This window comes from Oncorhynchus kisutch, unplaced genomic scaffold, assembly GCF_002021735.2.
Source record: "Oncorhynchus kisutch isolate 150728-3 unplaced genomic scaffold, Okis_V2 scaffold3891, whole genome shotgun sequence".
NCBI lineage: Eukaryota > Metazoa > Chordata > Actinopteri > Salmoniformes > Salmonidae > Oncorhynchus > Oncorhynchus kisutch.
Genome location: NW_022265836.1, coordinates 387711 through 403185, shown reverse-complemented (window position 1 = coordinate 403185; position 15475 = coordinate 387711). Strand labels below are relative to the sequence as shown.

Genomic DNA, 15475 nt, shown 5'->3' with positions numbered 1-15475 from the left:
ACCCCTGTGGATAGGATAAGTACCCCAGGGTGAGACCCACTGCTCTATACAGTGAGTCTGTTAGTTTCTTGGTCTAGGTACATGATTGCAACCCAGCCAGTAGATTTACATGAAAGGAGCTGTGTGAATCCTCCTGCAGCCTTAATTACACAGCGTTACATGAAAGGAGCTGTGTGAATCCTCCTGCAGCCTTAATTACACAGCGTTACATGAAAGGAGCTGTGTGATTCCTCCTGCAGCATTAATTACACAGCATTACATGACAGGAGCTGTGTGATTCCTCCTGCAGCCTTAATTACATAGCGTTACATGAAAGGAGCTGTGTGATTCCTCCTGCAGCCTTAATTACACAGCGTTACATGAAAGGAGCTGTGTGATTCCTCCTGCAGCCTTGATTCCACAGCGTTACATGACAGGAGCTGTGTGAATCCTCCTGCAGCCCTGAGTGTAAGTGCTGGAAACACAGGGTTTGTAAGGAGTAGTACTAAGATGACATAAACTGACCTTTAGAAGGGTTAGGAACAAGGACACATGAACACCACTGATAATCTACCTCTCACTACTACATTGACAACTGTTATGTCTCTGAGTTGGGCTGGACACTTTGCACTTTAGACAGGGTGACAGGGATCTTACTCTCCCCCGGAGTAGGGGCTCTGGTGACGGGATGGACCGTATTCTGGATATCAACCAGCCTCTCCTTAAACTTCTGTTGCAGGTACAGCTCCTCCTTGGAGTAGCTCTTAGAGAAGGCTGAGAGGAGGAGACCTACAGCCATCAGCCCGCCGCCCACGCAGAACAGTACGGCGCCCGTCAGCTTGCACACGTCCAAGGCTCGGTTGAAGAGGACGGCGTGGCCGTCCACGAAGAGGAGCTCGTCTTCCCCGAACGCTTCGATCTTAGTCGGGGTGGCGTAGCCCACCAGTAGGACAATGAGGCCTGTCACCAGAATCAGGGTTCCTAACGCTAGACAGACCTGGGGGAGGGAGAGACAGGATCAGGGTTCCTAACACTAGACAGACCTGGGGGAGGGAGAGACAGGATCAGGGTTCCTAACGCTAGACAGACCTGGGGTAGGGAGAGGCATGATCAGGGTTCCTAACGCTAGACAGACCTGGGGGAGGGAGAGACAGGATCAGGGTTCCTAACGCTAGACAGACCTGGGGGAGGGAGAGACATGATCAGGGTTCCTAACTCTAGACAGACCTGGGGGAGGGAGAGACAGGATCAGAGTTCCTAACTCTAGACAGACCTGGGGGAGGGAGAGACAGGATCAGGGTTCCTAACTCTAGACAGACCTGGGGGAGGGAGAGACAGGATCAGGGTTCCTAACGCTAGACAGACCTGGGGGAGGGAGAGACAGGATCAGGGTTCCTAACAGTAGACAGACCTGGGGGAGGGAGAGACAGGATCAGGGTTCCTAACACTAGACAGACCTGGGGGAGGGAGAGACAGGATCAGGGTTCCTAACGCTAGACAGACCTGGGGTAGGGAGAGGCATGATCAGGGTTCCTAACGCTAGACAGACCTGGGGGAGGGAGAGACAGGATCAGGGTTCCTAACGCTAGACAGACCTGGGGGAGGGAGAGACATGATCAGGGTTCCTAACTCTAGACAGACCTGGGGGAGGGAGAGACAGGATCAGAGTTCCTAACTCTAGACAGACCTGGGGGAGGGAGAGACAGGATCAGGGTTCCTAACTCTAGACAGACCTGGGGGAGGGAGAGACAGGATCAGGGTTCCTAACGCTAGACAGACCTGGGGGAGGGAGAGACAGGATCAGGGTTCCTAACAGTAGACAGACCTGGGGGAGGGAGAGACAGGATCAGGGTTCCTAACTCTAGACAGACCTGGGGGAGGGAGAGACAGGATCAGGGTTCCTAACTCTAGACAGACCTGGGGGAGGGAGAGACAGGATCAGGGTTCCTAACACTAGACAGACCTGGGAGAGGGAGAGACAGGATCAGGGTTCAGGATCAGAGTTCCTAACTCTAGACAGACCTGGGGGAGGGAGAGACAGGATCAGGGTTCCTAACGCTAGACAGACCTGGGGGAGGGAGAGACAGGATCAGGGTTCCTAACGCTAGACAGACCTGGGGGAAGGAGAGACAGGATCAGGGTTCCTAACACTAGACAGACCTGGGGGAGGGAGAGACAGGGTCAGGGTTCCTAACGCTAGACAGACCTGGGGGAGGGAGAGACAGGATCAGGGTTCCAAACGCTAGACAGACCTGGGGGAGGGAGAGACAGGATCAGGGTTCCTAACACTAGACAGACCTGGGGGAGGGAGAGACACGATCAGGGTTCAGGATCAGGGGGAGGGAGAGACAGGATCAGATTTCCTAACACTAGACAGGCCTGGGGGAGGGAGAGACAGGGTCAGGGTTCCTAACACTAGACAGACCTGGGGGAGGGAGAGACAGGGTCAGGGTTCCTAACGCTAGACAGACCTGGGGGAGGGAGAGACAGGGTCAGGGTTCCTGATCAGGGGGAGGGAGAGGCAGGATCAGGGTTCCTAACGTTAGACAGACCTGGGGGAGGGAGAGACAGGATCAGGGTTCCTAACTCTAGACAGACCTGGGGGATGGAGAGACAGGATCAGGGTTCCTAACGCTAGACAGACCTGGGGGAGGGAGAGACAGGATCAGGGTTCCTGATCAGGGGGAGGGAGAGGCAGGATCAGGGTTCCTAACGCTAGACAGACCTGGGGGAGGGAGAGACAGGATCAGGGTTCCTAACTCTAGACAGACCTGGGGGATGGAGAGACAGGATCAGGGTTCCTAACGCTAGACAGACCTGGGGGAGGGAGAGACAGGATCAGGGTTCCTGATCAGGGGGAGGGAGAGGCAGGATCAGGGTTCCTAACGCTAGACAGACCTGGGGGAGGGAGAGACAGGATCAGGGTTCCTAACGCTAGACAGACCTGGGGGAGGGGGAGAGAGGATCAGGGTTCAGGATCAGGGTTCCTAACTCTAGACAGACCTGGGGCAGAGAGACAGGATCAGGGTTCCTAACACTAGACAGACCTGGGGGAGGGAGAGACAGGATCAGGGTTCCTAACGCTAGACAGACCTGGGGGAGGGAGAGACAGGTTCAGGGTTCCTAACGCTAGACAGACCTGGGGGAGGGAGAGACAGGATCAAGGTTCCTAACTCTAGACAGACCTGGGGGAGGGAGAGACAGGGTCAGGGTTCCTAACGCTAGATAGACCTGGGGGAGGGAGAGACAGGATCAGGGTTCCTAACACTAGATAGACCTGGGGGAGGGAGAGACAGGATCAGGGTTCCTAACTCTAGACAGACCTGGGGGAGGGAGAGACTGGATCAGGGTTCCTAACTCTAGACAGACCTGGGGGAGGGAGAGACAGGATCAGGGTTCCAAACGCTAGACAGACCTGGGGGAGGGAGAGACAGGATCAGGGTTCCTAACACTAGACAGACCTGGGGGAGGGAGAGACAGGATCAGGGTTCCTAACGCTAGACAGACCTGGGGAGGGAGAGACAGGATCAGGGTTCCTAACACTAGACAGACCTGGGGGAGGGAGAGACAGGATCAGGGTTCCTAACTCTAGACAGACCTGGGGGAGGGAGAGACAAGATCAGGGTTCCTAACACTAGACAGACCTGGGGGAGGGAGAGACAGGATCAGGGTTCCTAACACTAGACAGACCTGGGGGAGGGAGAGACAGGATCAGGGTTCCTAACACTAGACAGACCTGGGGGAGGGAGAGACAGGATCAGGGTTCCTAACTCTAGACAGACCTGGGGGAGGGAGAGACAGGATCAGGGTTCCTAACTCTAGACAGACCTGGGGGAGGGAGAGACAGGATCAGGGTTCCTAACACTAGACAGACCTGGGGGAGGGAGAGACAGGATCAGGGTTCCTAACGCTAGACAGACCTGGGGAGGGAGAGACAGGATCAGGGTTCCTAACTCTAGACAGACCTGGGGGAGGGAGAGACAAGATCAGGGTTCCTAACTCTAGACAGACCTGGGGGATGGAGAGACAGGATCAGGGTTCCTAACGCTAGACAGACCTGGGGGAGGGAGAGACAGGATCAGGGTTCCTGATCAGGGGGAGGGAGAGGCAGGATCAGGGTTCCTAACGCTAGACAGACCTGGGGGAGGGAGAGACAGGATCAGGGTTCCTAACTCTAGACAGACCTGGGGGATGGAGAGACAGGATCAGGGTTCCTAACGCTAGACAGACCTGGGGGAGGGAGAGACAGGATCAGGGTTCCTGATCAGGGGGAGGGAGAGGCAGGATCAGGGTTCCTAACGCTAGACAGACCTGGGGGAGGGAGAGACAGGATCAGGGTTCCTAACGCTAGACAGACCTGGGGGAGGGGGAGAGAGGATCAGGGTTCAGGATCAGGGTTCCTAACTCTAGACAGACCTGGGGCAGAGAGACAGGATCAGGGTTCCTAACACTAGACAGACCTGGGGGAGGGAGAGACAGGATCAGGGTTCCTAACGCTAGACAGACCTGGGGGAGGGAGAGACAGGTTCAGGGTTCCTAACGCTAGACAGACCTGGGGGAGGGAGAGACAGGATCAGGGTTCCTAACTCTAGACAGACCTGGGGGAGGGAGAGACAGGGTCAGGGTTCCTAACGCTAGATAGACCTGGGGGAGGGAGAGACAGGATCAGGGTTCCTAACACTAGATAGACCTGGGGGAGGGAGAGACAGGATCAGGGTTCCTAACTCTAGACAGACCTGGGGGAGGGAGAGACTGGATCAGGGTTCCTAACTCTAGACAGACCTGGGGGAGGGAGAGACAGGATCAGGGTTCCAAACGCTAGACAGACCTGGGGGAGGGAGAGACAGGATCAGGGTTCCTAACACTAGACAGACCTGGGGGAGGGAGAGACAGGATCAGGGTTCCTAACGCTAGACAGACCTGGGGAGGGAGAGACAGGATCAGGGTTCCTAACACTAGACAGACCTGGGGGAGGGAGAGACAGGATCAGGGTTCCTAACTCTAGACAGACCTGGGGGAGGGAGAGACAAGATCAGGGTTCCTAACACTAGACAGACCTGGGGGAGGGAGAGACAGGATCAGGGTTCCTAACACTAGACAGACCTGGGGGAGGGAGAGACAGGATCAGGGTTCCTAACACTAGACAGACCTGGGGGAGGGAGAGACAGGATCAGGGTTCCTAACTCTAGACAGACCTGGGGGAGGGAGAGACAGGATCAGGGTTCCTAACTCTAGACAGACCTGGGGGAGGGAGAGACAGGATCAGGGTTCCTAACACTAGACAGACCTGGGGGAGAGAGAGACAGGATCAGGGTTCCTAACGCTAGACAGACCTGGGGGAGGGAGAGACAGGATCAGGGTTCCTAACTCTAGACAGACCTGGGGGAGGGAGAGACAAGATCAGGGTTCCTAACACTAGACAGACCTGGGGGAGGGAGAGACAAGATCAGGGTTCCTAACACTAGACAGACCTGGGGGAGGGAGAGACAGGATCAGGGTTCCTAACGCTAGACAGACCTGGGGGAGGGAGAGACAGGATCAGGGTTCCTAACACTAGACAGACCTGGGGCAGGGAGAGACACGATCAGGGTTCAGGATCAGGGGGAGGGAGAGACAGGATCAGATTTCCTAACACTAGACAGGCCTGGGGGAGGGAGAGACAGGGTCAGGGTTCCTAACACTAGACAGACCTGGGGGAGGGAGAGACAGGATCAGGGTTCCTGATCAGGGGGAGGGAGAGGCAGGATCAGGGTTCCTAACGCTAGACAGACCTGGGGGAGGGAGAGACAGGATCAGGGTTCCTAACGCTAGACAGACCTGGGGGAGGGGGAGAGAGGATCAGGGTTCAGGATCAGGGTTCCTAACTCTAGACAGACCTGGGGCAGAGAGACAGGATCAGGGTTCCTAACACTAGACAGACCTGGGGGAGGGAGAGACAGGATCAGGGTTCCTAACGCTAGACAGACCTGGGGGAGGGAGAGACAGGTTCAGGGTTCCTAACGCTAGACAGACCTGGGGGAGGGAGAGACAGGATCAGGGTTCCTAACTCTAGACAGACCTGGGGGAGGGAGAGACAGGGTCAGGGTTCCTAACGCTAGATAGACCTGGGGGAGGGAGAGACAGGATCGGGGTTCCTAACACTAGATAGACCTGGGGGAGGGAGAGACAGGATCAGGGTTCCTAACTCTAGACAGACCTGGGGGAGGGAGAGACTGGATCAGGGTTCCTAACTCTAGACAGACCTGGGGGAGGGAGAGACAGGATCAGGGTTCCAAACGCTAGACAGACCTGGGGGAGGGAGAGACAGGATCAGGGTTCCTAACACTAGACAGACCTGGGGGAGGGAGAGACAGGATCAGGGTTCCTAACGCTAGACAGACCTGGGGAGGGAGAGACAGGATCAGGGTTCCTAACACTAGACAGACCTGGGGGAGGGAGAGACAGGATCAGGGTTCCTAACTCTAGACAGACCTGGGGGAGGGAGAGACAAGATCAGGGTTCCTAACACTAGACAGACCTGGGGGAGGGAGAGACAGGATCAGGGTTCCTAACACTAGACAGACCTGGGGGAGGGAGAGACAGGATCAGGGTTCCTAACACTAGACAGACCTGGGGGAGGGAGAGACAGGATCAGGGTTCCTAACTCTAGACAGACCTGGGGGAGGGAGAGACAGGATCAGGGTTCCTAACTCTAGACAGACCTGGGGGAGGGAGAGACAGGATCAGGGTTCCTAACACTAGACAGACCTGGGGGAGGGAGAGACAGGATCAGGGTTCCTAACGCTAGACAGACCTGGGGAGGGAGAGACAGGATCAGGGTTCCTAACTCTAGACAGACCTGGGGGAGGGAGAGACAAGATCAGGGTTCCTAACTCTAGACAGACCTGGGGGATGGAGAGACAGGATCAGGGTTCCTAATGCTAGACAGACCTGGGGGAGGGAGAGACAGGATCAGGGTTCCTGATCAGGGGGAGGGAGAGGCAGGATCAGGGTTCCTAACGCTAGACAGACCTGGGGGAGGGAGAGACAGGATCAGGGTTCCTAACTCTAGACAGACCTGGGGGATGGAGAGACAGGATCAGGGTTCCTAACGCTAGACAGACCTGGGGGAGGGAGAGACAGGATCAGGGTTCCTGATCAGGGGGAGGGAGAGGCAGGATCAGGGTTCCTAACGCTAGACAGACCTGGGGGAGGGAGAGACAGGATCAGGGTTCCTAACGCTAGACAGACCTGGGGGAGGGGGAGAGAGGATCAGGGTTCAGGATCAGGGTTCCTAACTCTAGACAGACCTGGGGCAGAGAGACAGGATCAGGGTTCCTAACACTAGACAGACCTGGGGGAGGGAGAGACAGGATCAGGGTTCCTAACGCTAGACAGACCTGGGGGAGGGAGAGACAGGTTCAGGGTTCCTAACGCTAGACAGACCTGGGGGAGGGAGAGACAGGATCAGGGTTCCTAACTCTAGACAGACCTGGGGGAGGGAGAGACAGGGTCAGGGTTCCTAACGCTAGATAGACCTGGGGGAGGGAGAGACAGGATCAGGGTTCCTAACACTAGATAGACCTGGGGGAGGGAGAGACAGGATCAGGGTTCCTAACTCTAGACAGACCTGGGGGAGGGAGAGACTGGATCAGGGTTCCTAACTCTAGACAGACCTGGGGGAGGGAGAGACAGGATCAGGGTTCCAAACGCTAGACAGACCTGGGGGAGGGAGAGACAGGATCAGGGTTCCTAACACTAGACAGACCTGGGGGAGGGAGAGACAGGATCAGGGTTCCTAACGCTAGACAGACCTGGGGAGGGAGAGACAGGATCAGGGTTCCTAACACTAGACAGACCTGGGGGAGGGAGAGACAGGATCAGGGTTCCTAACTCTAGACAGACCTGGGGGAGGGAGAGACAAGATCAGGGTTCCTAACACTAGACAGACCTGGGGGAGGGAGAGACAGGATCAGGGTTCCTAACACTAGACAGACCTGGGGGAGGGAGAGACAGGATCAGGGTTCCTAACACTAGACAGACCTGGGGGAGGGAGAGACAGGATCAGGGTTCCTAACTCTAGACAGACCTGGGGGAGGGAGAGACAGGATCAGGGTTCCTAACTCTAGACAGACCTGGGGGAGGGAGAGACAGGATCAGGGTTCCTAACACTAGACAGACCTGGGGGAGAGAGAGACAGGATCAGGGTTCCTAACGCTAGACAGACCTGGGGAGGGAGAGACAGGATCAGGGTTCCTAACTCTAGACAGACCTGGGGGAGGGAGAGACAAGATCAGGGTTCCTAACACTAGACAGACCTGGGGGAGGGAGAGACAAGATCAGGGTTCCTAACACTAGACAGACCTGGGGGAGGGAGAGACAGGATCAGGGTTCCTAACGCTAGACAGACCTGGGGGAGGGAGAGACAGGATCAGGGTTCCTAACACTAGACAGACCTGGGGGAGGGAGAGACACGATCAGGGTTCAGGATCAGGGGGAGGGAGAGACAGGATCAGATTTCCTAACACTAGACAGGCCTGGGGGAGGGAGAGACAGGGTCAGGGTTCCTAACACTAGACAGACCTGGGGGAGGGAGAGACAGGGTCAGGGTTCCTAATGCTAGACAGACCTGGGGGAGGGAGAGACAGGGTCAGGGTTCCTAACGCTAGACAGACCTGGGGGAGGGAGAGACAGGGTCAGGGTTCCTAACACTAGACAGACCTGAACAGGCAGATGTTTACAGTAACCTGGCACAATACACTACCCAGACCATGTCAGGATGTTTACAGCACCTTGACCCAATACCCTCTCAATATCTCTTCTCTCATATATATCATACCTTCCAGAGGACAGAGCTCCACCGACTAGGCGATCTCTGAATCTGAAAATCTTCGTCGCGTTCCCAGATGGAGGCAGTACACTCCTCGTAGAACTGGTGGAGGTATGATCTGACGCCGTATCTCTGGTCGTGCTGCGTCTGTTCAGCGTAGTCTGACCCACAGATCTCAGCACAGGCGGAAGCCATCCTGACCCTTTCACCTCAGCTCTGTCTAGAGAGAGAGAGAGAGAGAGAGAGCACCACACTAACCTCACACACACCGGGTGCCACTGCCTGCACACACACACACACACACACACACACACACACACACACACACACACACACACACACACACACACACGCATAAACAGTTTTATTATGGAGAGAGCTACAATGCTGAATGATCAACCACAGTGTTGCTCCCATTTTGAATCACCCATCTGTTCCTGTTCAGGATATCAGGTTGTGTTGCTGCCTGTTACCTGCAACCTGTTACCTGTTCAGGATATTAGGTTGTGTTGCTGCCTGCTACCTGTTGAGGATATTAGGTTGTGTTGCTGCCTGCTACCTGTTCAGGATATCAGGTTGTGTTGCTGCCTGCTACCTGTTACCTGTTCAGGATATTAGGTTGTGTTGCTGCCTGCTATCTGTTCAGGATATTAGGTTGTGTTGCTGCCTGCTACCTGCTACCTGTTCAGGATATTAGGTTGTGTTGCTGCCTGCTACCTGTTCAGGATATTAGGTTGTGTTGCTGCCTGCTACCTGCTACCTGTTCAGGATATTAGGTTGTGTTCTACCTGCTACCTGCTATCTGTTCAGGATATTAGGTTTTGTTGCTGCCTGCTACCTGCTACCTGCTATCTGTTCAGGATATCAGGTTGTGTTGCTGCCTGCTACCTGTTCAGGATATTAGGTTGTGTTTCTACCTCCTACCTGCAACCTGTTCAGGATATTAGGTTGTGTTGCTACCTGCTACCTGTTCAGGATATCAGGTTGTATTGCTGCCTGCTACCTGTTCAGGATATTAGGTTGTGTTGCTACCTGCTACCTGTTGAGGATATCAGGTTGTGTTGCTACCTGCTACCTGCTACCTGTTCAGGATATCAGGTTGTGTTGCTACCTCCTACCTGTTCAGGATATCAGGTGTGTTTATACCTGCTACCTGCAACCTGTTCAGGATATTAGGTTGTGTTTCTGCCTGCTGCCTTCTGCCTGCTACCTGTTCAGGATATCAGGTTGTATGGCTGCCTGCTACCTGTTCAGGATATTAGGTTGTGTTGCTACCTGCTACCTGTTGAGGATATCAGGTTGTGTTGCTACCTGCTACCTGCTACCTGTTCAGGATATCAGGTTGTGTTGCTACCTCCTACCTGTTCAGGATATCAGGTGTGTTTATACCTGCTACCTGCAACCTGTTCAGGATATCAGGTTGTGTTGCTACCTCCTACCTGTTCAGGATATCAGGTGTGTTTATACCTGCTACCTGCTACCTGTTCAGGATATGTAGTTGTATTTCTGCCTGCTACATGCCTCCTGCTACATTCTACCTGCTATCTGTTCAGGATATCAGTTTGTGTTTCTGCCTGCTACCTGTTCAGGATTTCAGGTTGTGTTTCTACCTTCTACCTTCTACCTGTTCAGGATGTAGGTTGTGTTTCTACCTGCTACTTGTTCAGGTTATTAGGTTGTGTTTCTGACTGCTACATGCTACCTGCTACCTGTTCAGGATATTGGGTTGTATTTTTGCCTGTTACCTGTTTAGGATATTAGATTGTGTTTCTACCTTCTACCTGCTACTTGTTCAAGATATTAGGTTGCGTTTCTGCCTGCTACATGCTGCCTGCTACATGCTACCTGCTATCCGCTACTTGTTCAGGTTATTAGGTTGCATTTCTGCCTGCTACATGCTGCCTGCTACATGCTACCTGCTACCTGTTCAGGATTTTAGGTTGTGTTTCTACCTTCTACCTGTTCAGGATATTAGGTTGTGTTTCTACCTGCTACCTGCTACTTGCTACTCTGCTGCCTATTACCTTCTATCTGCTGACTGCTACCTGTTGCCTATTACCTTCTATCTGCTGACTGCTGCCTGCTACCTGCTGCCTATTACCTTCTATCTGCTGACTGCTGCCTGCTACCTGCTGCCTATTACCTTCTATCTGCTACCTGCTGCCTGCTGCCTGCTAACACTTCTGTTGTCTATATGTAGTCAGTGTTGAAGGATGTTATGTAGACTCTCTCTGAAAGAATAACACTTATGTTGTCTACATGTAGTCAGTGTTGAAGGATATTATGTAGACTCTCTTTGAATGAATAACACTTCTGTTGTCTATATGTAGTCAGTGTTGAAGGATGTTATGTAGACTCTCTATGAATGAATAACACTTCTGTTGTCTATATGTAGTCAGTGTTGAAGGATGTTATGTAGACTCTCTCTGAATGAATAACACTTCTGTTGTCTATATGTAGTCAGTGTTGAAGGATGTTATGTAGACTCTCTCTGAATGAATAACACTTCTGTTGTCTATATGTAGTCAGTGTTGAAGGATGTTATGTAGACTCTCTCTGAATGAATAACACTTCTGTTGTCTATATGTAGTCAGTGTTGAAGAATGTTATGTAGACTCTCTCTGAATGAATAACACTTCTGTTGTCTATATATAGTCAGTGTTGAAGGATGTTATGTAGACTCTCTCTGAACGAATAACACTTATGTTGTCTACATGAGGTCAGTGTTGAAGGATGTTATGTAGACTCTCTATGAATGAATAACACTTCTGTTGTCTATATGTAGTCAGTGTTGAAGGATGTTATGTAGACTCTCTCTGAATGAATAACACTTCTGTTGTCTATATGTAGTCAGTGTTGAAGGATGTTATGTAGAATCTCTCTGAATGAATAACACTTCTGTTGTCTATATGTAGTCGTGTTGAAGGATGTTATGTAGACTCTCCCTGAATGAATAACACTTCTGTTGTCTATATGTAGTCAGTGTTGAAGAATGTTATGTAGACTCTCTCTGAATGAATAACACTTCTGTTGTCTATATGTAGTCAGTGTTGAAGGATGTTATGTAGACTCTCTCTGAATGAATAACACTTCTGTTGTCTATATGTAGTCAGTGTTGAAGGATGTTATGTAGACTCTCTCTGAATGAATAACACTTCTGTTGTCTATATGTAGTCAGTGTTGAAGGATGTTATGTAGACTCTCTATGAATGAATAACACTTCTGTTGTCTATATGTAGTCAGTGTTGAAGGATGTTATGTAGACTCTCTCTGAATGAATAACACTTCTGTTGTCTATATGTAGTCAGTGTTGAAGGATGTTATGTAGACTCTCTCTGAATGAATAACACTTCTGTTGTCTATATGTAGTCAGTGTTGAAGGATGTTATGTAGACTCTCTATGAATGAATAACACTTCTGTTGTCTATATGTAGTCAGTGTTGAAGGATATTATGTAGACTCTCTCTGAATGAATAACACTTCTGTTGTCTATATGTAGTCAGTGTTGAAGGATGTTATGTAGACTCTCTCTGAATGAATAACACTTCTGTTGTCTATATGTAGTCAGTGTTGAAGGATGTTATGTAGACTCTCTCTGAATGAATAACACTTCTGTTGTCTATATGTAGTCAGTGTTGAAGAATGTTATGTAGACTCTCTCTGAATGAATAACACTTCTGTTGTCTATATGTAGTCAGTGTTGAAGAATGTTATGTAGACTCTCTCTGAATGAATAACACTTCTGTTGTCTATATGTAGTCAGTGTTGAAGGATGTTATGTAGACTCTCTCTGAACGAATAACACTTATGTTGTCTACATGAGGTCAGTGTTGAAGGATGTTATGTAGACTCTCTATGAATGAATAACACTTCTGTTGTCTATATGTAGTCAGTGTTGAAGAATGTTATGTAGACTCTCTCTGAATGAATAACACTTCTGTTGTCTATATGTAGTCAGTGTTGAAGGATGTTATGTAGACTCTCTCTGAATGAATAACACTTCTGTTGTCTATATGTAGTCAGTGTTGAAGGATGTTATGTAGACTCTCTCTGAATGAATAACACTTCTGTTGTCTATATGTAGTCAGTGTTGAAGGATGTTATGTAGACTCTCTATGAATGAATAACACTTCTGTTGTCTATATGTAGTCAGTGTTGAAGGATGTTATGTAGACTCTCTCTGAATGAATAACACTTCTGTTGTCTATATGTAGTCAGTGTTGAAGGATGTTATGTAGACTCTCTCTGAATGAATAACACTTCTGTTGTCTATATGTAGTCAGTGTTGAAGGATGTTATGTAGACTCTCTATGAATGAATAACACTTCTGTTGTCTATATGTAGTCAGTGTTGAAGGATGTTATGTAGACTCTCTCTGAATGAATAACACTTCTGTTGTCTATATGTAGTCAGTGTTGAAGGATGTTATGTAGACTCTCTCTGAATGAATAACACTTCTGTTGTCTATATGTAGTCAGTGTTGAAGGATGTTATGTAGACTCTCTCTGAATGAATAACACTTCTGTTGTCTATATGTAGTCAGTGTTGAAGGATGTTATGTAGACTCTCTCTGAATGAATAACACTTCTGTTGTCTATATGTAGTCGTGTTGAAGGATGTTATGTAGACTCTCTCTGAATGAATAACACTTCTGTTGTCTATATGTAGTCGTGTTGAAGGATGTTATGTAGACTCTCTCTGAATGAATAACACTTCTGTTGTCTATATGTAGTCAGTGTTGAAGGATGTTATGTAGACTCTCTCTGAATGAATAACACTTCTGTTGTCTATATGTAGTCAGTGTTGAAGGATGTTATGTAGACTCTCTCTGAATGAATAACACTTCTGTTGTCTATATGTAGTCAGTGTTGAAGGATGTTATGTAGACTCTTTTGAATGAATAACACTTCTGTTGTCTATATGTAGTCAGTGTTGAAGGATGTTATGTAGACTCTTTTGAATGAATAACACTTCTGTTGTCTACATGTAGTCAGTGTTGAAGGATGTTATGTAGACTCTCTCTGAATGAATAACACTTCTGTTGTCTATATGTAGTCGTGCTGAAGGATGTAGTTGTATTTTTTGTATTTTGTAAATGATGTGTAAGCAGGGCTTATCTGTGAAAGAGACCTTGGTCTTTAAAATAGAGGCCAAATAAAATCGAATGTGCATATGGCAAAATAATGACTTTAAATATTCAGCATTTAGTATTATGCAAAATGCTAATAATGAGATATGCAATATGTATAGTTTGTGTACTCCTTGGCAATCTCTGTCATACATAATAAATATGTCTCTGAAGAGCCCACAGCGTCATTTGTTCCAATCCAATGCGTTGATGAGTAATATTCAATGTAAACACAAACCTAGTTGTCAAGTAAACAAACACACCAGAAACGACAAAACGTATCCGATATAATAACCTCTGTCATACCAATTATAAGGTCACGTGAATGCCAGTGGTCAAAACACCTGATCTTGTTTTGATCATGTTCTCTCACCAATTGGAACCCAACACATTCTAGAATCTCAAATAATTAACATTTAAACCGAAACACGAAGGAAAGTAACCCGGCAAAATGCGACCTTCTTTTATAGCTCAATGACTGCGACGACAGAGCGAGAGAGAGAGCGAGAGAGAGAGATATCGCTGTCCATGGTGCTGAATGTGAATTCGCTCTACCCATGGAGGCAGAGACGTAAGACATGACGCCATACTGCTCTGACACACACGTCCTTCCTTCGTCTTGCTTTCACAGTCCCCTTGAGACATCTTTTATCTAAGATAATAGCATCAAACCATGTAATCGATGAGGCTACAAGCTGTTATCGTCAAAGTAAACGGATATGCTTTGGATTCTAAGCCACACCAGGCGCATGCTATAGGCTAAATAAAGTTGAGATTGGGAAGTCAACTGTCTATTTACAAAACTACAAACACTATTGAGTCTGACAACACGTCTTCTGTCTAGTTCTTTCCAAAAATAAATACATAACTCGACAGTTAATCACACCCTAAATGTTGAGACAGTAGATCAAGACATTTTCTCATTTTAAATGTTACTTCCAGATGTTGAAAAGCCATACAGCCAACCATATCTCCACCACTATTATGTAATCCACATCAGATAGCCCAGTACAGTCGTTTCCACTATAAACCCGTTTTTAAAAAACCGTTAAAGCGAATATCCGAATGAAATATACCTGTCATAACCGGCTTGGAGAGTGATCACTCGCGGCTGTTCCTTCACTCAGGTCCCATCACTCTAGATTCTTAGCTCCGACAGTCGCCCTATCGATGATTCAGACTCACGCTGGCTTCTGCGCAGGCGTTAGATCTATGTCTTGTCGACTTGCCCAATAGAGGATAACAGTATAATGGCGTCATTTTTGTAGGCACTAACTCCGCCATGGTTCGTTGGACAAAGTCTATGGGAAAGAAGTTTTTTTTTAGTTGATAAACGCTGAAACTAAGGTATGTGGTAAACACAGGCGTAGGAGATCTGATATGTTTTGTTCGGTGAGACAGTTTTCGTCAGTTTTCGTCAGTTTTTGTGAATTTTGAGCCATTTATGTAATACAAAAAACAACAACATATAAACGACATATAGGCTTCATAATTCATAAAGGTCATGTTAGTTGACTCATATTACCTCGTCGAATTTATAAGATGTCCTAAGCCTGTCT

The 15475-nt window shown here is 49.2% G+C and overlaps 1 protein-coding gene across 1 annotated transcript; it reads right to left on the bottom strand.

The window, feature by feature from the left end:
* Positions 1-548: 548 nt before the first annotated feature.
* LOC109877645 (neurensin-1) lies at positions 549-15101 on the bottom strand. The gene is made up of 3 exons (XM_031821152.1): positions 14993-15101; positions 8798-9070; positions 549-976 (listed from the first exon to the last, which is right to left on the bottom strand). Exons 2-3 carry the CDS (start codon positions 8981-8983, stop codon positions 578-580), a joined length of 585 nt encoding a protein of 194 aa, XP_031677012.1. The 5' UTR covers positions 8984-9070; positions 14993-15101; the 3' UTR covers positions 549-577.
* Between the last annotated feature and the right edge of the window lie 374 nt (positions 15102-15475).